The sequence below is a fragment of the Lactuca serriola genome, chromosome 2 (genome assembly GCF_051521515.1).
Source record: "Lactuca serriola cultivar US96UC23 chromosome 2, Lser_US96UC23_V15, whole genome shotgun sequence".
NCBI lineage: Eukaryota > Viridiplantae > Streptophyta > Magnoliopsida > Asterales > Asteraceae > Lactuca > Lactuca serriola.
The window spans coordinates 137,778,633-137,802,224 of NC_136409.1; the positions used below are offsets into that span (position 1 = coordinate 137,778,633).

At 32.9% G+C, this 23,592-nt stretch overlaps 1 protein-coding gene across 2 annotated transcripts; it reads left to right on the forward strand.

Annotated features, from left to right (window-relative positions):
• Positions 1-4,446: 4,446 nt before the first annotated feature.
• Positions 4,447-8,733, forward strand: LOC145086850 (uncharacterized). 2 transcript variants are annotated; one of them, XM_079024689.1, is made up of 6 exons: positions 4,447-4,507; positions 4,831-4,935; positions 5,030-5,158; positions 7,815-7,899; positions 8,305-8,422; positions 8,509-8,733. In XM_079024689.1, the coding sequence occupies exons 1-6, from the start codon at positions 4,493-4,495 to the stop codon at positions 8,564-8,566; spliced, it is 510 nt and encodes a 169-aa protein (XP_078880815.1). In that variant the 5' UTR covers positions 4,447-4,492; the 3' UTR covers positions 8,567-8,733. The 2 variants fall into 2 exon arrangements, with proteins under 2 accessions (XP_078880815.1, XP_078880814.1); XM_079024688.1 differs by lacking the exon at positions 4,447-4,507 and adding an exon at positions 4,713-4,763.
• The last annotated feature ends 14,859 nt before the right edge of the window (positions 8,734-23,592 follow it).

A 23,592-nucleotide genomic window follows, 5' to 3' on the forward strand; every position in this document is an offset into this window, starting at 1 on the left:
ACTTGATAATATCATGAAATTTCCTAAGGATCAAGTTCGAAAGAGAAATGTGACACGAACGATACGATATGAATTCTATAATGAGGCATGAATACTGCATGACACCGTGCTAATGTATAGATGGTGCCTAATACACATCAGTATCATACCCACTAAATAACCAAAGATGGAAGCATTAATTACGATTAGAAAATGAACTAGTTAGGTTGTGCTACTTCACTAAGGATGTTAGTATGTGTAACACTCAAAATTTCAAACCAATTTAAACTTTATAAAACATGTCAAGTTCATCAAAACATTACAACTTTGTTTTCAAAATATAAATTATCAGAGTTTTCCCAGAAACATAAACATAATTGGAGAAGCTGTACGATCACGCCTTTGCCTTGCCGCGATCCCCTGATGTACCTGAAACAATAAACTGAAACTGTAAGCCCGAAAGCTTAGTGAGTTACCCCCAAAATATCAATACACATACAATCCACATAACCATGTCAACGATAACATATCATAACAAACTGCATAGAACAGCACGTAACAGGTCCACAACTCTACAGACTGGAATACCCCTGGGCCCACAGTGTGAGTCTGGAATGCCTGCCGAGCCCTCAGCTCACATCTGGATTGCCACCGAGCCCTCAGTACGAGTCTGGAATGCCTACTGGGCCCTCAGCTCATATCTGGAATGCTCCCGAGTCCTCAGTATGAGTCTGGAATGCCTATTGGGCCCTCAACTCGTATCTGGAATGCTCCCGAGTCCTCAGTATGAGTTTGGAATGCCTACCGGGCCCTCAGCTCATATCTGGAATACTCTAGGGTTTGTTGGCTACCGCATGGAGAAGTACAACCTCAACCCAACCCACATAACATATAACATAACTACTGAGCATGCAATAATCATATAACATCACAGGTAGTCCTACAGGTCTACCTAACTGGCATAACCACTAGCATGCAACACAAACTCATACTCAACATGTAACACTACTAGGATAACATATCCAATGGGCCAGCCTTGGTGCCTTAGACCCCTTAGTATAGTGAGGATAACTCACCTCGTAGATGTCAACTCGGTAGATAATCCCAACTCTCCGATCACTTGCCAAGGACTCCACCACCTATTACCATAGAAATTGAAACCTTATTTGGGAAAGAAAATAATAATGGAATGGATTGTGTAGCCCATGTTTATGAATGGGTAAAAGAGAGTTTCCCTCTAGTGGGATTGTCAGGTCATGACTCCAGTAGGAATGAATCGGGCAGATAACCCAAGATGTGGTATAGAAATTTTTAACAAAATGTGATTGTTGTATGATTAAGACTTTGACGTCTGATGAGAAAAAAAAAGTGCCAGCTAAGGAAAAGATTATTGATCAAAAAGGGAATTAATAAAAAGATATTAATGTTAGAAAGAAAGATTTAGTAGGAAGAGTCATTCCCAATATATGATAGTCTTTTGATTATGAGAACCAGTGGGAAGGAGATTACATCCAAGAAAGCGCTTAGATATAATATTGTAAGATATCATGCGAAGGATTTGAATCAGTCTTGAATGGCTATAGAATTGTAAAAAGATTCAAAGGAGACGATGGAAGTTTTGGTTTAGTCCCGACTCCTGAGTAATGATAAACTATAAAGTATTATAAGAGATAGTGGAATAGAGAATTCCATAAATTGACTTAGTGAAATGAGGCATGGTGCCTAGAGTTATAAGAGATTCAACGATCTCCTTAATTTTTGGTGGTACTAAATCGTAATAAGGGATGATTAAGATTATGGAGATCAAGAAAATAAGTGGTAGAATGTATAAGCGTAAGAGCATGAGAGGAAAGAACTCTATAAGACCTTGAGAAATAAAGGGATAACTTGAAAGATATAAGAAGTAATTAAACATGCCAACCTGAAGTTAGTATTAGTGACAACTATGTCACTTCATGTGAGAAAAGAATTTAAGAGATTTGATTACGATCAAAATGGAGATTTCAATTCAAGGAAAAGAAATGGTAAGAATATTATGTCGTCAAAAGATAGGATTGAAGAAATGGTCATGAAAACAGGAAGAAGACGAGTTGTTGGTCTTGTTAGCAATCGATATCATATTCGTTTGTAGAATGGTCTATAAATGATCGTAATGTGAATGTTGAGTCCTAAGTCCAAAGCGCTCACAGTAGGCACCTATGCTAAAGGTAAAATAACAAGCTAAGAGATTTAAGGTATGAATCGAACCAGAGACAAGCATAACATGTAGGAATACATGTTATGCAAACTGAAAGAATGACTTCCTTGTGGAAGGTATGATCTTAAGATAAGATAAGTTGATCATCATTCCTATGAAAGGATTGGTGAAGAGAATGTAAGGATTATAGTTAAAGACGACAGTACATAGTTGACATACAAGAGGGTTAAAGCCCAAAGTACTCATAAGATTAAAGTATTATTAGTAGAATGGAAGCTGGACATAAAGTGTAAGAAGGAAATGAATAAGTGTAAATGTTTTAAATAACAGATAAGCTTGATAATGTAAGAACTGAAGTAGAGATACCTTGACACTCATTATGGAAAAGTTTAAGAAAAGAATTTAATTATCTAAGTATAGATGCAAGGAAGATAGTAAAGTATATTATTATAACAAAAGAACTGACCTAGGATCATCTTTGATTGTGAATCTAAGAAATTATTTTAAGTGGTGAGAATTGTAACGACTGGAAATCGTTACTTCTTAAGCCAACGATTAACATAAAAAGTAAAGGTTACTAGTGAATTATTATAAAAAGAAAGTTCTAATTCTTCGGGGAAGATTTTGTGGATATAAAGTTCGTCAAATCATAATTTGTGTGAGAAAGTTATGACCGTTCAAAAAGTACGCTGCTATTCAAGAAAAAGTTAGAAAATCGAAAAAGCGCAAAGTGCCTTTTAAACGTGTTTTTCGCGTCTGACACATCATCATGAAAAGGTAATGACTTAAATGTAATAGAAACAAATACGGTGTCAAAATCGCAAAAAAAATGACTTAAAAGTACGTGTGATCCGAAGAAAGTCGGTTAACCGGTCAGAATGCAAGAAATTAAAATCATTATGACTTAAATGTAATAGAAAAAGATACGGTGTTAAAATCGCAAAAAAAAAAAAAAAAAAAAAAATGAAAAGCTAATAAATTTTGTGTCATTTTCCCAATTTTTATTGGTATTTTTTCTGACTTTTTATTATTAATATTTTTTTACCTAGAGAAGGGCAATAAATACAAGATATAATCAGTCGTGAAAATAAAAGTGGTATAATTAAAAGGGAAAATTTCATATATACCCTTAATAAACATCAAAATATCATATTTATCCGGCCTAATATTTAAATATCATATATATCCTTTATAAGCTTTCAAAATATCATATTTGCCTAAGTCTTATTTTTTAACATTTTATAATCATTTTAAATCATTATTTTAATCAGTTGACTATTATGCCCTTATTATAAGGTTAAGTTAAAAATATCATCTATACCCGTCCTAAATATTCAAAATATCATATTTACCCAAATTATACTTTTAATCAACTTTTTATCCTTATTGTTTAAGAAAAGACATTGAAACAAAATTATTATTTTTCCATCCTATACTCTTCATGCATCTACATGTACGAAACATAATTATTCTTTTAATCAATATTTTGCCTTCAATTTATAAAGATTAAATGAAAAAATTATATATAGTACTTAAAGTATGTATAAAAGGATTCACGGTGCATCCTTGAGATTCCAATTAAATTGCTGCATTCTAACTTCTGTTTTTCATGTTCTTGACTAATTTAATTGCAGTAACAATGTTCCCCATTTACAGAACCCATTAATAGATAATTTTCACACACATTCCTCCAATCAATTTTCATAGACATTCCTCCAATCTGTGGCTGGAAAAGCAATTCTCTATTTTTCAGTTATTATTTTGAGTGATCATTAATTGTTATGTTGGATGAGTTTAAGAAAAATGGTTGTGTCTTACCATGTGCATCGCATCAAGCTTATTTAAGGCAAGACCTGAATTTAATTTCATAATTCTCTAATTAAATCTTCATCGTCCTTAAAACCTAGCCACCTAAGTCACGTTTGAGAGGGAAAAACCCAATTGCATCATAAACCTAGAACACATCGGCAATGGAAGAATCGTCCTCCGCTGCGATCGATCCATTTGTATTTCTCATATTCTAATTCATGTAATCCTAGAAAAAAAAAAGTAAGGGTATTATAGGTATTCAAGATTTGTTTTATAATTATAATGATTTTAAATTATAATAAATGATTATAAAAATATTTAAAAATTATATTTGGATAAATATGATATTTTGTAATTTATAAAGGGTATATACGATATTTTAAAATTAGATCGGGCAAATATGATATTTTAATGTTTATTAAGGGTATATACAAAATTCTCCCTAATTAAGGAAAATATCTCATTGATTGCTTTCTCGATTTCAGAGCACAAGATCATCAACTCTCGATGTCTTATTTTAATGTATTTGTCTCTCTCTATTCTGTGCTGCTGTTCATTGTTTCGGTTCTTAGTTAAAACCTAATCCTGCTTGATTCCATTAAGTCTTTTTAAAAAAAAAAAAATACCCAGAGCAAATTCCCGATTAACAGCCATGGCGGATTGTGTTTCTTCATGTTGTTAAAGTGTATCCATGGCAGCTTGCTCAAACCTTTATTTTCTATATTCTTCAATTTATTAACATATGACACTGGCTTTAAGCACATCATTCACATCAATGGTTGATAGTTTCACAATAACAGTATGCTATTTTCCCTAGGGCTAACTTCTTTCTGATGATTCTGCAGAGTTTCCATTATGGGGAAGAAGTTAGAGTGATAGGAGGAGAATATGAGGGGGCAGAAGGAATTTTTCTAAAACCTATGTTTGAAATTTGGACAGAGGAGAGAAAAGTAAGCGTCCCTATCAGAATACAATCTTGATCTCCTTCATTTTCTACAATTAGGAGAAGAAAACAACATTTTAAAAACCTGTGAATCTTTGCAGATAATCATTGTGGAACCGCACATTGTGGATGGTTACGACAACACACCCATGACACCTCCTATAAGCGAGACCACCACTCTTACTCGGTCTCCACCTCTTGCGTCTTCCATGAGCACAACTGGGGAAAATGTAAGTGTAAATCATTAAACCAAGTACATTTTTCCTTTTTAAGGCATCAAAATGTGTAAATAAAACTCTAAAGTAACATTCATGATTAAAATTATATTAGAAGTAAAATACTTACACTATAGTATTTACCAGAAGCTCTTCAAATTAGGCAAGAAGAACTACACAACAACGAAAAGCGAATTAAAACCTGAAAATGCTCATCTCTATACATTTACACCAATTGCAAAAATCGAAATCCCTGATTTCATAAATTTGAAAGTATGATGCTATAGATAACAACCGATGAAAATACATTTCTATTTCTTGCTGAAATTGATAGTTTTATGAAAGATGATGTTGTACAAGTAAAATATTAAGAGTGTTATACTATAATAAAAAAACCAATTAAAGTATTTGGCTATTTCTTTTTTTTTTTTTTTTTTTTTTTTGGCATATCTAGTAAGTAAATAAAGGTCGCAAAAAACGACCAATAAAGATTCTTTAAAATACAAACATGGTACTTATTTTAAGTGATACCATTTACGCACGACTTTAAATCCTCTACACTTAGTCCAAATTGCAAAGCTTGGGTGCACTTGTGAGAATCATCCCACTTAGTTCCTGGATTACCTAATTAGGGTGAGCATTTGGACTGGATCGAACTAGTTTTGCAGAAATTGGTGGACCTTCGACTGAAACCTGTTGAGAATTAAGGCTTACCAGGTGGTCCGGATCGAACCGGATCGGGTCTAATCTTGGACCAGACCTATTTTGCAAAAAATTGTGGACCTTGGACGGGACATGTCACTACAAGAAATATACCCTTTAGCGGCGACACTATTAGCGGCGACAAGGGGCTTTACCGGCGACTCAAGCTAGAGTCGCCGGTAAAGCCCCTTGTCGCCGCTAATAGTGTCGCCGCTAAAGGGTTGTCACCCGAATCCGCACTTTCCCCCTCTATTGCATCTCAACCGTTCGATGAGATATCCAATCCAATGGGTGGGGTGCCTTATCCGGTCTAACCTAATACCGGCGACACAGATGTCGCCGCTAAAACTCCAAAAAAGTCGCCGCTAATAGTCTGCTAAAAATGATGCGGTACCCTTCCCTCCAGTTTGTCGCCGCTATTACTGATTGTCGCCAGTATTGCCCCTAGCGTCGCCGCTAAAGGTGTCGCCGCTATTGGTCATCACAGATAAAAAAAAAAACGCACGCAGATAACCTCCCTTCTTCATATTCCTTTCTGTTTGCTTCCAATTTCCTTCACCATATCGCCGATTTCTTCTTCAGTCTGCTTCTTTCAAGCAAATTTCTCCCCTCATTGTTCCAAGCAAGTGTCTCTAGGTGTGGTTAAAGCTTTGGGATCAATTTCTACCTCCATTTCTTGAAGAAAGGTAAGTTTTATTTTGATGATTTCATTTTTATGTTGTATGAATTTCGATTTGTAGTGATTGAATGATAATAAATTGCTCATATTCTTTATTTTTGGTGGTGTTGTTTTGGATTAGAAGCATTGTTCCAAGCAAGTGGTTAAAGCTTTGGGATCAATTTCTAGGTACCTCCATTTCTTGAAGAAAGGTAAGTTTTTTTTGATGATTTCATTTTTATTTTGTATGAATTTCGATTTGTAGCTTTATGTAGTGATTGAATGATAATAAATTGTTTATATTCTTGTTTTTGGTGGTATTGTTTTGGATTAGAAGCAAGTTATTCAATTTTTTGTTTGTGGTTATTTAATTGCAATTAGTTGTATAGCTTCAAGCTTGTATTTATATGTGAAATTATGTGATACTTGTCATATGTGAAAATTGGATTGTATATTTTGTATTTGTTTGAATATATGTGAATTTGGTATATATATTCCAATGTATGTGTGTTTGATGTATATGTGGTATATTAGTAGAAATTATATGTATTTGTTATAAGTAGAATGTTATTGTGTGTATGTGAATGTATGTATGTTTGTTGTAAATGTGATATATGATTGTGAAACTTTTGTATTTGGTATAAATAGGATGTTATTATGTATATATGTGAAATTATGTGTATTTGGTTTAAATAGGATGTTATTTTGTGTGTATTTGTATTTGGTGTATATGTGGTATATGTATGTAAAAGTATGTGAATTTCACCTTCTTATGTATTATGTAAAACTATGTGGTTTTGGGACTTTTACCGGCGACTTTTGTCGCCGGTAATGGCCTTTTTCCTTGTGGTGTGTTGAGGCTTACAAGGTCCGGTTCCCGATCCGGGGTCCAAGTGCTTGCCCCTAAGGTCAACGAGTGTGAATAAATTTTTTGAAAAATAAAAAAGAGTGAAATACATTGATTAGAGAAATGAGAATTTGTTAAATAAGTTTAATCTTGCATACCTTACTTCTTTCTTTCTTGTTAGAAATGCTTGACTTTTCCATGTTAGCTTATTAACAGTACAAAATAAATAAGCAACAAAAAAGTAGTTATAACATATCACTCAGTTATGCCAAAAATGCCCATATCTAAGCATTTACACCAATTGCATAAATTCAAATTCCTTATTTCACAAACTTGAAAGTATGATGCTATAGTAACCAAATGAATGAAAGTACATTGCTACTATTTTTGTAAAATTGATAGTTTTATGAAAGTACAATGATGTAATACAATCTTGATCTACATCCTACCTGTGATTCTTGCAGATAGTAAATGTGGAATCACACTTTTTGGCTGGTAACAACACCACTATTGAAGCTTCTCCTGCTATGTCGACACCTCGTGCGATATGTATGTTGGGTTTTCACTTTTTTTTTTCTTATCATGTCAATGATACGTTTTGGTTAAACATTTCACAAATATTTTAATCTTAAAAAAAACGAAAGCAATCAATATCCTACAAAAGAAAGTTAAGAGGCCACATTAAAATAAAAGAGAATTTTGTGTATGCTTTTATTAAAAATCAAAAATATCATGTTTATAAATCTAAATATAAAATATAATCTATACCTTTTGTAGTTGAAGCATTTTTAACATATTTTACAATTAATTGTTTTTAACAATTGATTACTATAGATATCTAAATAATTAAATCCTATTCAAGTAATTATGCACTCTCGTCTCTTCTATTTTCAACATTGAATCTTGAAAGAGGTAAAGATCAAAATATTTCTTTTAATATAATTAAACCAACAGATAAGTCTAGAAGAAGGCACAAGTATGGGCGATGTGGTAAGTACGTTCACCTTGAAAAGATATTCAAGAATCTTGCACCTCAAGGTTCAGATCTAAGTAAAACATCCACCTCTAAAAGGTTACTCATATTTTCCATTTCCTTTGTTTTATTTCATGAAAATGATATCAATGCTTATACAATGCTAATAATATTATGTATTTCAGGGGATGTCGAAAGAATAGAAAATCTCGTGGTACCAGGGCAGTATTAGGCTCTATGTGAAAGAAGTTTGTGCAAATAATTGGTCCCTTTTATATGTTTTTTTTGTTCGTTATGCTATTTTTCTTTGAAAGACAATGTCCATTGATTGTGTTTTGTGTGGTTTTTCTTTATCATTGAATACGAGAACTTTGGTTTGACTATTTCTTAAAGAAAGATTTTGACTTTTACCTCTTTCAAGCTTTACGGGTGAAAATAGAAGCGATGAGAGTGCGAAATTGTTTTAATAGAAATTAACTATTTAGTTATTTATAGTTTTTAACTTATTAAAGATTCATCAAAATAATAATTTTGGTCAATATGCTATTACGAAAGTTCATGATATAAACTTATATTTATCAATGGGGGTATAATAGTTAATTGTTAAAAATGAGAATTTAAAATGATAATAAAATACTAAAAAGGAAGGATTTAGGCACATATTTTGAAAAGTATACGAAGGTTAAATATAAATTAGAAAATATGTTGGATAAAGTTATATATATATATATATATATATATATATATATATATATATATATATATATATATATATATATATATATATGGTTAGGTTCAAATGTTCCTAACATCTATTGTGTACTCGTAAGCATAAATCTGGACCAACAGAAAGAATAAAATACATGGTCATGATATGAGAGTCTATGATATCACAATAGGATAACATATACCATATAATCATAAAAATTTCAACATAAGAGCATTTTGGTCAATTAACCTATATTAATAAAGGAAATTTTCGGATTTTAAGGGATAATTAATTCCCTTTTTTTTTAAATTTGAATATTTTAAATTATTTCAAATTTAAAAATCCGATTTTATTCTGTCACAAAATGCCAACCATAAACATCTAAAGATATTTTCAAATTTATTCTTGCAGAATATATTTCTAATGCATATATTTTTGATAATTAACCTGATTTAAGAATTCTACATATTATTCATATACATCTAAGTTAGAATGAGGGTCTATGATTTTATTCATAATATACATCCGAAATTAACTAGAAATTCATACATATTCTTACAAACTAATAGTTTTATATACATTTTAATATAGTTATACATATTCTAACAGAATATCATAAAAAATGAATAAAATTCTTGAATATACAATTTTTGAACAAATAAACTTGATCTTCTTCAATGGTCCAGCTAATCCACTTGATTCCAACTATTTTTACGAAAATGTGATGAATTATCATAAAAATATAATTCTTTGCAAATATACTTGTTGTTGAACTCGATTCCAAATCTTTCTTTTGTATGATCAATATTGAATTTTTTCTCCATGTCATTCTGAAAGAATAAGATGTATTACTCGTTAGTATTATCAGTTAAGCAAATATACTTATTGTTAACAAACATTTTCAAAGACATTCTAACAGAATGCATTTATACAAATAAATTCTAACAGAATACATTACAAAATGCATTTAAATCATAGTCTTTTCTTCCGTATGTATAAACATTCTAAAACATGTATACATGTATTCTGTCAGCATTACTAGCAACACATGTTTTATGTAATATTTATATTCTCATAGAATGAACAGATGTTTGCATTCTGATATGAAGAAAAATCTAACTTAACCGTTTTCATGAAAATTCTGACAGAATGCCATTGGGATCCACTTACTTTAAATAGTCAACAATATTGACCAATTAAAACTCTTTCTTTAACTTTATTTCAATACATATGATTCATTTCCGATCACAAAAAACCACAACAGAATGCGTACCACTATTTTCTAGTTCTAGTAAAATAGTAAACAACCACTACAAGAAATCAATGCATTAGCGGCGACACAATTAGCGGGGACAAAAGCTTTTAGCGGCAACGTAATATTATTTCGCCGCTAAAAGCCTTTGTCGCCGCTAATTGTGTCGCTGCTAATGCCTTGTTGCCTGAATCCGCGTTATCCCCTTCTGGTAAACCTTAGCCGTCCGATCAAGTATATAATCCAACGGTTGGGACCTCGTTTTCGCACAAAAGCAATACCGGCGACAATTTGTCGTTGCTAAAGGTCGAAAATAGTCGCCGCTAAAGCTCGAAAAAAAGACGCGGCATAAGTTCCCTCGTTAGTTGTCGCCGCTAAAGGCTAATTGTCGCCGCTATTGATGTCGCCGCTAAAGGTCGACGCAAATAACAACCCCTTTCTGCTTTCACAGCTTTCATTTGTCTATGTTTTTATCCATTCTCTTCGAAGATTTTTGCTCAATCGAGTTTCCCAGAGGCTAGAAGACATATCGACGATGCTAGAAGACATTTCGATTTCCTCTGTGGTTTGTGTTTTCTTCCTTCATTTCTTCTTTTCCTTCTCTTTTAATGTCGATTTCTACTTGTATTTTTGATTAATTGCACAAAATTGTTTCATCATAGATTCTTCTCCACTGTTGCAACATTGAAGACTATGTGTGCATTTTTGTGTGTGTGTATATATATATATATATATATATATATGTGTGTGTGTGTGTGTATTTCATATATGTGCATGTATAAAATGTACGTATATATGTGTATAATGTATGTATATATGTATTTGTATGCAATTTGGATTGTGTTGATGTTGTTTTATGTGTATAAAAAGTATGTCTATATGTGTATAATGTATGTATGTATGTATTTATAAACAATTTGGAGTGTGTTGATGGTTGTTTTATGTTTATAAAAGGTATGCATATATGTGTATAATGTATGTATGTGTGTATTGTATGCAATTTGGAGTGTGTTGATGGTTGTTTTATGTGTATAAAAAGTATGCATATGTGTATAATGTATATATGTGTGTATTTGTATGCAATTTGGAGTGTATTTGTATGCAATGTGTAAACTACAATGTCATAATGGAAAAAAGTAGCAAAAAACAAGTAGGATGTTATTATTGAAACTGTTATTTAAAGTAAATTACTATGATAGTTCCTATGTAATGTGTATTTGTCGATAAATTGGTAAATATTAGTTTGTTGGTCTGTTAGTTTGATTGTTGGTTTAATTTAGAAGGTTAATGTAGTTAGTTGGTTTGTTGATATATAAATAAATTGGTAATCGGTAGTTTTCTTATCATTTGGTAGTTTTTAGTTTGGTTTAAGTTAATAGGTTAAATTACAAGTTTATATGTTGTTATTTACTATGTAGTTGGAGAATCTTCTACCAATGTCCAACAATTCGGAGAATACTATGAAACTTATAGAAGGGAACGAGGGTAGCGGTGATGACGACACGTCGTACTAGTTTTTATCTTTTATTAGAGATTGTAGTACGACAAAAATTTATAGGAATTTTGTTATTTATTTTGGTGTATGTATGGTATTATAAAACTTGAATGTTATGTAATCGTTGTTCTGCATTTAACGTATCGGTTTTTCTGCATTTAACGTTATTATGTATCGGTTTTTTGACAACTGAAAATGACTGCTTTTAAAAAAAAATTAAAAAAGCCAATAGCGGCGACATTATCATTAGCGGCGACGCGTATCATTAGCGGCGACAGTGAACATTAGCGGCAACTTTTTGAGCAATAGCGATAAATTAGTAGCAGCGACTCAATAGCAGGGACGTGTCGCCGGTAAAGGTATTAGCGGCGACTTTCGCGAGCAATAGCGGCGATTCTGCATATTTGTGTTAACACAAATATGCGGAATCCATTGCAATTTGCAAGAAAAATCCACATTGCCAATTTATGAAAAGTATGTCCAACCCATCTAAATTAATTTATATAGTTCTGAAAAGAATAAGAAACAAAGAGAAGTTAATGTAAAAGATTATGAACTATTTTTTCATTGATGCATTTTATCGAACACATAGAGGTCACGACAGAATAATATCAGGTAGATTAGTGCCTGCTGTAAATGGAATATCTAACTTTTTTAGCATCAATGTTTCCATGTAAAAACAATCCAAATTCAACTTAGTAAATAATTTAAACAATGATTTAGCGATTTGAATATATACGTTTAGAATAGTGTATAAATACTTAACCATGTTTTGAGGTGATGTTGACCAATTTACATGTTCGATGCATGGGGCACCTCTTTAGATAAATATTAATTTATTTATTTTACTTATTAATATTTATAAAATAATGACTTATTTATCAGTAAATGAGTCAAAACTCCCTAGAATCCCCAAATTAGAATGTGTGAAACGAACAAATAAGTATCAATTTTGATTCAAGTAACAGTAACATCACAACTTCTACAAAATATAAGGAAATAAAAACATATAGAAAACTAATTAATGTAGAGAAAGTTTGAATTGAAAAACTAACCAAAATGATGATATGTCGCCGCCAACTTGGGTAAGAACCAGATACATGAAACGTGTAAGGATTGTTCGTTTGTATATTCATCCAAGAAAAGAAAATAACATAAAAAGGAAACAAAATCAACTCTCACGTTTTGAATACGCGATGTGTAACAGCTCAAATTTTATATATATACTAGTGAATTTAAACGGACCATGCTGAGCACGGCCCACAAAGGGTAATTTTGGAATTTTCAAAATGACGTGTAACGTATAGTCTTACAAGGTTTCAGATGAGTTAAGTTTCGTTTATTTACATGTGTGAGTGGTTTTATTCTATTTTTGTAGTGGTGTTGTGGTTTTTGTTTGTCTTGATGATGTATATTGAAGTATGGAACGATTTTGTGTAATTGTTGTCTTGTAATATATCTATTTTTTCCTGATATTTATATCGTTACATAGGTTATAACCAACTTATAAAGGGTATACGGTCATTTCTTTTGCTTGTAGTCTTTCGAAAATCTAAGTAGGTTGTTATTTTAAACATAAATTTTAAGTAGGTTGTTATTTTAAACATAAATTTTAAGCACTTGTATATTGCACATTAGTCTGTTATTTTATAAAATTGAAATTTTTTTCTAAACTATTTGATGATATTTGTATGTGATAGATAAAGTTTACATACTCCTAAAACATTTGATGATACTTGTCTACCTGACAATGTGCATACTTGTTTAGATATTGATATTAAAGATTCTACAAAAAAAGATAAAATGATGATAACCTTGGAACATTGACAAATCTAGATACAAGAGTGCACCTATATCAACTGAAATGTGTTTCTGAAAAGTTCATGGTACTTTCTAGAATTTAACGTCATTTGTATTTTATTGAAAATGTGTTAAATAGCATTGCACTTTGTTAAGATTCATTTTTTTTTGTTGTTGACTATTTCTGGTAGAACACATGCTATTTTTACAATTTTAAAACATAAATGGAATTATATTTATCAAGATTATCTATAATAGCATTGTACTCGGTAAAAAATCACTTTTTCTGAAGTTTTGAATGTTTCGAGAAATGGCATTATCTTGAATGGAATTTAACATCATAAATAACATAATACTAATAAAAAAATCTTGTAAAAGGCACTGTGCTTTGTCTAAATTCACACTTTTGGAATACTTTTACTGTTTCTAGAAAATTATGGTATCAATTCTATTGGTGGCAATAGAAAGATAAATAGGATATGAAATTATCAAGTTATAAGTCACCATAAAAGTTCCTCTACGGCTAAGCAGCCAAAAATGCTTCATTTGCCAAGTTTTTTGTAGCTCTTGTTGGACATTCATGAAACTGCAAAGTATCAGGTGGGACCAACTTCATTAAAATGATATGGTTAAATCCTCACGTACAATGCTAACTATTTAAAACCAAATGTGGATCCAACATAAATAACGTGACCAAAAATCCAAAGTACAATGCCTTGATAATAATAAATGAAATTTTAGTGAACAATACAACCGTTCTGCATTTCTTATTTCTTTATAATTGAATTCAACGAGTAACTTGTTCCATCTGCCATTGACCAAGCAAGAGTTGTTATTACTTCAAGATTCTAGATTATTAGAAACTCGCAAGTAGTTTTTTATAAATAATATTTATTAATTTAAATTCACATTTTTTATAAATTATAAATTAAACAGGAAAGCAAAGGGAAATGACGTTGGGAGAGGAGGGTAAAATAGTCATTTTACTTCAAGCAAGGACCAAAAGTGTTATAAAACCCCCAACAAGGACCAGAACTTTAAAAAGAATAAGGAATGATCACTTCTATAACCAATTCAACAAAAAAAATAACTATTATTTTGTGAAAGAGCTATTCCATTCCATCCATCAAAACAAACATTCAAATGGAATAGATCATTCCACTCCTTCCGTTATTTTATCATACAAAACACTACCAAAAACTTACCGCTCAAGAGATTTTACCTTTTTTTCATTATTCTATAGCTTCATATTCGTTACTTGGAGGGTACTTTGGTAAACTTGAGGGATCACAAGGTAGTTTCCTGGTTGTCAAGAATTGTATTAAACATAAAAATAATCTTCTGGCTCACAAACATCAATGAAAAGACAATGCGAGAACAAGGCGGATTGGTTCATGCTACATACAAAGATAAGTTTAAGTACGTTGCTAATTTTTTGCGAGAAGATATCAGAAAAGACCACAATTTATCAAGAATAGAGAATATAAGTATGATTGTCACACAAAGTTGTCATGCAATGTTTTAATGGAAAGCTTCAATGGTGAACATGCAGATCTGCCAAGAATCAAACTTTCTTGCCTTTAGGTTTTTTTTTTTTTTTTTTTTTTTTTTTTTTTTTTTTTTGATGGTAGAACAACATTGTATTTATGATTTGCAATGTTTATTCAGTTTCTTTCATGTGTCTATAGATAAATTTAGTAAAAAGAATTAATGAAGTTCCACTTTGACTTGACAAAAATTCTTAATTTAGCTAATAAATTGTTGCAAAACCACCTTGTACTACTTGACTACATAACTCGACTCATAATAATACCTATGTTTTTATTAGATATGTTACCTAGCAATATGATTCAAGTACAACTGTTGTTTTAAGTTCTAGAACCTGATGGATAATCACATAGTAGGACAACGAAAATTGTTGCATAAAGATGTCTAATTATTATTCATTTTAAGTGTAATTACATAGCGGAATTGTTTTAGCTTGATTTGGCCAATATCATTAGACTACTAAAGTGGTTAAGGTGGTTGTCATTTCTATCAAACAAATAGAAAAGGATATTAAATGCATATGAATAGTCTAACATGAAAAAAGGTACAACTAATTAACAATATTTAACTGATTACCCCATTCTAACGACTTTGAGACTTAATAATCATAACATGATAATATAATAAACTTACCGAAACATTCAAAACCAATATCTGCAAAATTGAAACTAACCTTACCATCTAAGGACTTAGGAGGAAGGACTTAATTTATTTTCCCCATGTTTGTTGAATTTCTTACCTACAACATATTGTAAAATTGTTACCGTTGTTAAAACCGGATAAAAAACCATTTCATAGTGATTTTTCTGCTTAAAAAACGTAACTTTTCTGCCACTTACTTGTGTCCTTAACAACAAAATGAACTCTTTTCCATCACCCATCTTCTTTATCCCTGTCTTATACACAAAGGAAAAAGTGTGGAAAAAGAATGAAGGCTGATTTTCAAAGAAAGATCCATAAATTTGTTTCTACTCAAACAAACGAAAACTAAAACCTAATATCTTGTGCCTAACTTGAGTACAGGTGAAGAAACTCTTCAGCATCGACAGATGACCTGGGGACCTAGTAATAATTGACCAACGTCAAAATTAAACCCATAAGTTGTGAATGGTAAAATTGAGATTAAAGAGGAAGAGACAAGAAGAAGCAAAGATGAAATTAAAATGCGATTTGCAAACTTCCTCCTATGATTTCAAAATCTAATACACAAATCATCAATGAAACATTAAAAAAAATATAAAAATTTAGGAACCCTAAAATCAAAAGAATACTTTGGAGTAAAATCGATAAAAAAAAATCCAATAAAAAGACGCCAAAAAATTGGTGTATACCGAATTTTTTGGGGAGATGGAAATCATATCTTTAATAAGAAGAATTCAGATAGAAGCGGTTATCTAATCAGTAGGTCTGGTCAATAGAGAAAGCTATAGAGAGTAAGTTGGCAACAATCAAGCAAGGTGGCGGTCAAAGGGGAAGTAGGAGGGAGCAAGGTGCTTAAGTTAATGCCGCCAAGGAAGCAAAACCCACAGTGAATTCTCGTGCCTCGGTCTGAGGTATGAATGACTGCCGATTTTGTCAACTTGTGCCTTAACCTGAGGTAAGCATGAAGAAGGTGTGAAAGAGGCAGCCAAACTGGAAAGAAAAGCTCTTCTTTTATTTACACGAAAATCATCTAAATTTGTTCTCAATTGGCAAAATCCTTTGTGTGTGTGGTTACCATGCTCATCTACGATCCTAAACCCAACCCCTATCAGATCATCTTAAATAACAAATCCAAAAAATGTAGTTTGATAGGGGAGAGTATACCTTCACCTCTCCACCAAAAGTCTTAGATACAACCAACATTTTATAACACAGAATCATTTGCACTTCACAACCATACCAAATTGTATGACAAGCCCCAAACAATTCAACTTGGAGTGAAACCCAATAACACATTAAAGGGTGGAAAGAAACTAAAATTAATGAAAAGAAACTTACCAGTTGGGATAACAGACGACAAACCCTAGAAGCAAGCAAGACACATTTAGAAATTTAGAACCCAATTGGAGAAAAAATTATATGGGTACCTGATTCTTATTTAGGGCTCTTGGCAGTTGATGCAGAAATTAGGCCGATATCGAATTGACATTAGCTTGAATCCTAAAAAAAACAATTAACCAGAAACATATGAAATTATATAGACCTTAAATACAGAATGAAGATGAAGTCGGCTTGAAGAGGAAGTCAAATGAAGTCGACGTGAAGAGGAAGTCAAGAGGGTGACTCAATCGCAATCAGGGGAGGTGGCAGAAAAGGAGATACAATAGTGGCAATCAGCTTTGGGAAACAACGCCACGTCGCCGCCAAGAAGAAAAACCCACCTCTAAGTCTTCTGCCTCATCGTGAGGTCAGGCTGACCGGAAGCAAGCAGGCAAGATGTTTTCATTAGTAGCAAAACGATGTCGTTTCTATAATCCCAATGTCATGTCAACTGATATAGGGACCAAGAGACGTTTAAGCAGGCAAGCGAGCAGGCAAACAGCTTACTACTAACTGACGGAGGCATGAAGAGTGGTCGGTGGGGAAGTTTCTTATAGACGTGGACAACTTAATGTTTAAGAAAAGGGTTTCACACACACACACACACACACACACACACATATATATATATATATATATATATATATATATATATATATACTAGTAAACTTATTCAGGCCGTGATAATCACGGCCCTTGTGAATTGATCATTAAGCTATTTTTACATTATTTTAGTTACAACACATGTGTCAAGAGAATGTGTAACATACTTAGTCTTGCTGAAAATATGAGAATTTAGGCATTGTACTTTAGAAGTATGATGCTTTACTGAGAAAAATGTATAATTTAAGTACATTAGTATTTGTTGCATATAGGAATACAAAATCATCAAAATGCCTATTGTGGTAGAACTGTAGTGGAATTAATCTAGACATCCTCTGGTATACCCATATATAGTTCATCTCTATTAGAAGAATTTGAAAGCCATCCTTGATAATATACCATTTGACATCCTTGATAATATACCATTTGACATTTTCATCATGTCTGATGCATTTTATTTTCTTTTGACATTAATAATCCCTTTGATTGTTCTTTAGTGCATCTTGTACAGGTGTTGTGTGTTTATTTCTTAAAAATTGTATCTTGATTCATTTACATTTTAATAACCCATGAAAGTAGTCAACACAAGTTTTGATAACCCATAAAAGTAGTCAACACAAGTTTTGATAACCTCGAATAGACCTCTATAATATAAACTTTTCAACTTCGAATGTGTTTAAATTTGCTTTCATCATTCCACTTTCATTAGTAATCATAATTGTTAACCCAGACCCATACCTAAATGAAATTTAATAGTTGAGGAAAATAAATATTTTAAGAAGAAGTCAAGAAAAGAATAATCATGCTTACATCTCTTGAAATTATGTGTCGACATGACAATAAGGACATTTCACAATCTAAGTTGTGTTGGCTTCGAAGTGATGAATCGAATAAACTAAAAGGTGTCTGAAAACTATATTCTAACAATATATTTTTAACATGCGCGCGTTTCGTCTAGTAAGTTTATAAGCTAGTAATCAATATATCAACTTTTCCATGATTTGACCTAGGGGTGCAAACGAGCCAAGCTACTCGCGAGCTACTCGAGATCGGAACGTTAAAAGCTCGACTCGAAACCGATTTTAAACGAGCCCGATCCGAACTCGAGCTTAATATTAAGCTTGTTTATTAAACGAGCTCGAGCTCAAGCCTATGTCAAAAAGCTCGATTAGGCTCGCCAGCCTAAACGAGCCTTTATATAATATTATTTATTATTATTTATATATATTAAAATAAAAACATATTAGGGGAATTATGAATTTCGGGTATTAGTAAACGAACTTTTTAACGAGCTCGAGCCGAGTTTAAGCTTATTTAGGCACGCCCGATAAAAAAGAGTCGAGCCCGAGCCCGAGCCGAGCTTGTATAACTTTTTACGAACTCGAGCCGAGCTCAATAATAGAAAGCTCGAATCGAGCCGAGCTCGAGCTCGAGCCTCATATAACTTAAACGAGCCCGAGCCGAGCCTAGCCAGGCTCGGGCTCGACTCGGCTCATTTGCACCCCTAATTTGACCGGCCACATGCATCAAAACTTTATCTTTTGTCATTTGTTTTTATTGAGAAAAAAAGGCCAGAAATAGCGCATATATTCACTCGTGGAAAATAAAGGTAACTATAAAATATCAGTTTTTAGGGTTTTGGCCCTAAGGGTTGCGATCTCTCATTCCTTGCTTTCTCGATTTCAGAGCACAAGATCATCAAAGATTCTCTCCATGGATTTGTATACTGTATTTATTCTCTCTGATTCTGTGTTGCTTTTCAGTTCTTAGTTAAAACCCTAATCCTGCTTGATTCCATTTAGTCTTTTTTAAAATAGCCAGAGCAAATTCCCGATTAACAGCCATGGCGGAAAGTGTTTCTTCCTCTTGTAAAAAAGTATCCATGGCAGCTTGAAACCTTTAGTTTTATATATTCTTCACTTTGCTAACATATGAATACCTTCACAATAACAGTGTACTTTTCCCTGGGGCTAACTTCTTTCTGATGGTTCTGCAGAGATTCAATAAATTCGAAATAAGTTAGAGTGACAGGAGGAAATCACGAGGGGGAAGTCGGACTTTTTCTACTACCTTTGTTTTCCATTATGACAACTGAGGGGAATGTAAGTGTAAATGAACAATATATGAATACAATCTTGATCTCCTTCATTTTCTACAATTAGGAGGACAAAACAACATTTTAAAAACCTGTGAATCTTTGCAGATAATCAATGTGAAACAGCACTTCGTGGAGGGTTACAACAATACACCCATGACACCTGTAAGTGTAAATCGTTAAACCAAGTACATTTTTCCCTTTTTAGATAATAAAGCATCAAATTCTTAGCAGTCAAACGTGATAAATCCTAATTAATTTCAAAAAGCATCATCAAAAAAGAAAAACAAAATTTCTCTAAAAGTAGCAAAATGATCATTCTACATTACCTTCAAAAACCAAACGTAGAAGAACTACACAGCAACAACCAAAACTAATTAAAACCCGTAAATTTTCCTTGTAGGCTTAATAAGGGAACATAATGAATCTGTAACAAAAAATTGATTATAACATATCATTAATGCCACAAATGCCCATATCTATACATTTACACCAATTGCACATAAAACCAAAAATCTGATTTCACAAACTTGAAAGTATGATGTTGTATATAGTTAACAACCAAGGAAAGTATTTTGCTATTTGTTGCTGAAGTTTATAGTTTTATGAAAAGTTACAATGTTGTGATAGTAAAATATTGAGAGTATGATGCTATAATAAACAAACCAATAAAAATATGTTGCCATTTCTTGCCTTTTGGCATATCTAATAAGTAAATAAAATGTCACCAAAACCAACCAATAAAGATTCTTTAAAATTAATGGGAACGTGGTATTAATTTTAGGTGATACCTTTTATAAACGACTTTAAGTCCTCCACACTTGACAAAATTATTGCAAAGTTCGGGGCCACTTGTGAAAATCATCCCACTCAGCTCTCGTATTACCTATATAAGGTCAATGAATGTCAATAACATTTTTGAAAAAAAAAATGAAGAGTAAAATACATGGATCGGAGAGATGAGAATTTGTTAAATAAGTTAAATATTGAATACCTTACTTCTTTCTTTCTGGGTACAAAAACCTGACTTTCCCATGTTGGGGTATTAAGCGAACAAAATGAATATGCAACAAAAAAATCAGTTGTAACATCACCTTCGCCACAAATGCTCAGATATGTACGTTTACACCAATTGCTTAAATCCAATTTCACTACAAGAAACGAGACCTATAGGGACGACAATTGTCGTCTCTATAGATACTAAAGTCGTTCCTATAGATATTGGCAACGACAAGTCGTCCCTATAACGTTTGTCTCCATAGCCCCGTCGCAACAGATTACTTTTGTCGTCACTATACAAATCGTCGCAAGCGGTGTAAGTAAAGGCATGCGCATGCACACCGATTGAAAGAGCCGATAACTCCTTATTAAACTCTGGAGATTTTTGTTTTTGCATATCATAGACCTTATGAAGGAACCATTTAGGAAATTCGATTTTTTCATCACTTTCAGGATGTAATGATTTTAATTCACTACATTAATGAAAATATATATATATATATATATATATATATATATATATATATATATATATATATATAGTAAAAATGCGAAATTAAAAAAGACAATGAATTAAAAGATAAGAACATTTATGCAATATACTTTCTGATTTCCTTACAATTATCAAGCACAAACCAATGTAGACGTTTTCTCTCCTCTAGACTGAGATTTTTTATTTTCCTTCCGCTAGTCGGTCGACACTTAGACTGAAACACCCATAACTTTGTTTCTTCTATGATAACATCCTCGTTTCTTTCAAGGCGATTGGATCGAGTCTCAACATCTTCAAGGTACATCAAACAAAATGATAATGCCTCTTCAGCGACATAACCCTCAACTATAGAACCTTCCGGCCTCGCCTTGTTTCTGACATAGTTTTTTAGTTTTTTCATATACCTTTCAAAGGGATCCATCCATCTCATACATATTGGGCCTCCAGAAATTGCTTCATCAGGTAAATGCAAAACTAAATGAACCATAATGTCAAAAAACGCAGGAGGATAGATCACTTCTAATTTGCACAATATTTTAATAATGGCTGGTTTCGCTTCTTTCATATCCTTCACCGACAATGTTCTTTAGCAAAGTTGCTTAAAAACATACAAAGCTCTATTATTGGTGTATAAACACCTTTCCCCAAAAGACCTTTAACTCCAACGGGTAACAAACGTTGCATAAGAATGTGATAATCATGAGATTTCAACCCAATAATGTTAGTATTGGTTTCATTCACTTTCTTACCGATGTTAGATCCAAACCCATCTGGCAGTTTCACATTTCTTATAAACTTACAAAAATGAATGCGGTCAGGTTTCGTGAACGAGTAAGGTGGATGGGGTTTATGGAACTTGTTTCCATTCTTTTTCAATCATATATTTTTCCGAATGTTCAGTTTTGTCAAGTCCGCCCGAGCATTTGATGTGTCTTTAGACTTATCATTCATCAGAGAAGTACCCACAAGACTCTCACCCACATTTTTTTCAACATGCATAAGATCGAAGTTGTGCTTCAGCTCTAGAGAAGACCAATACTCAAGTTCAAATAATATGCTCTTTTTGGACCAATTCAACTCGAAATCCTCACGATCTCTCTTAATACCAGCTCGTTGAGCAGCTACTTTACCCGGTGGACGGAACAATAGACGAGCATGTTGCGCTTGTATTTCTTCCTCACTAAACTTTCTTGGAGGACCTCTTGTCTCATGTTTGCCATTATAGTCCAAACTTTTTCTCCATGGATGGTCAGCATCTAAGAACCGGCGATGACCAACATATACGACTTTATTTGATACTCGGTATGACGGGGTGTCTTCGTTGTAAGTCGGACAAGCTTTGTACCCTTGTCCGATCCAACCGGATAAACTACTACGAGCGGGAAAGTCGTTTATTGTCCATAACAACATCGCTTCCATATTGAAGAATTTATTTGTCGCTGCATCTTTAGTACGTACTCCAAAACTCCATAACTGCTTCAACTCATCCACCAACGGCCTAAGGAACACATCCAAGTCCTTCCCGGGTGCTTTGGGGCCAGGAATCAACAAGGTCAACCTGAAAGATGACTCTTTCATGCATAGCCATGGTGGAAGATTGTAAGTGGTGAGTATGACAGGCCACGTGCTGTGAGGATTACACATGTTACCAAACGGATTAAAACCATCAGCAGCAAGCCCTAAGCGTACGTTTCGGGGTTCCCTCGAGAAGTCAGGATACTTCATATCAAATTTTTTCCATGAAGTACCATCAACGGGATGAATCATCGTACCATCTTTGGATTGTCCGGTACTATGCCAAATCATATCTTTAGTTGTGTGTCTTGAACAGTACAAACGTTGTAGTTTGGGAGTCACGGGAAAGTATCGTAAAACCTTATGAGCCACCTTTTTACCCTTTGTATTTTCATCAACCCACCGACTCTCATTACAAACTGGACATTTTTGCAACAACTCGTTTTCTTTCCAGAAAAGAAAGCAGTCATTTTTACATACGTGTATTGACTCATAACCTAAGCCGATCTTTTTAAGTGTCTTTTTTGCTTCATAATGTGACGGGGGACCCTGTTTCCTTCAGGAAATGCAGTTTGCAACAACTCAAGAAGCTGATCGAATGAACTATCAGTCCATTTGTTGATCACCTTGATATGCATCAGCTTTGCTAAAAAGTCAAGGGACGAAAACGAACATCCAGGATATAATTTGAATTGGACTTCCTCTAATAGCTTTTGAAATCCAACATCAACACCTCTA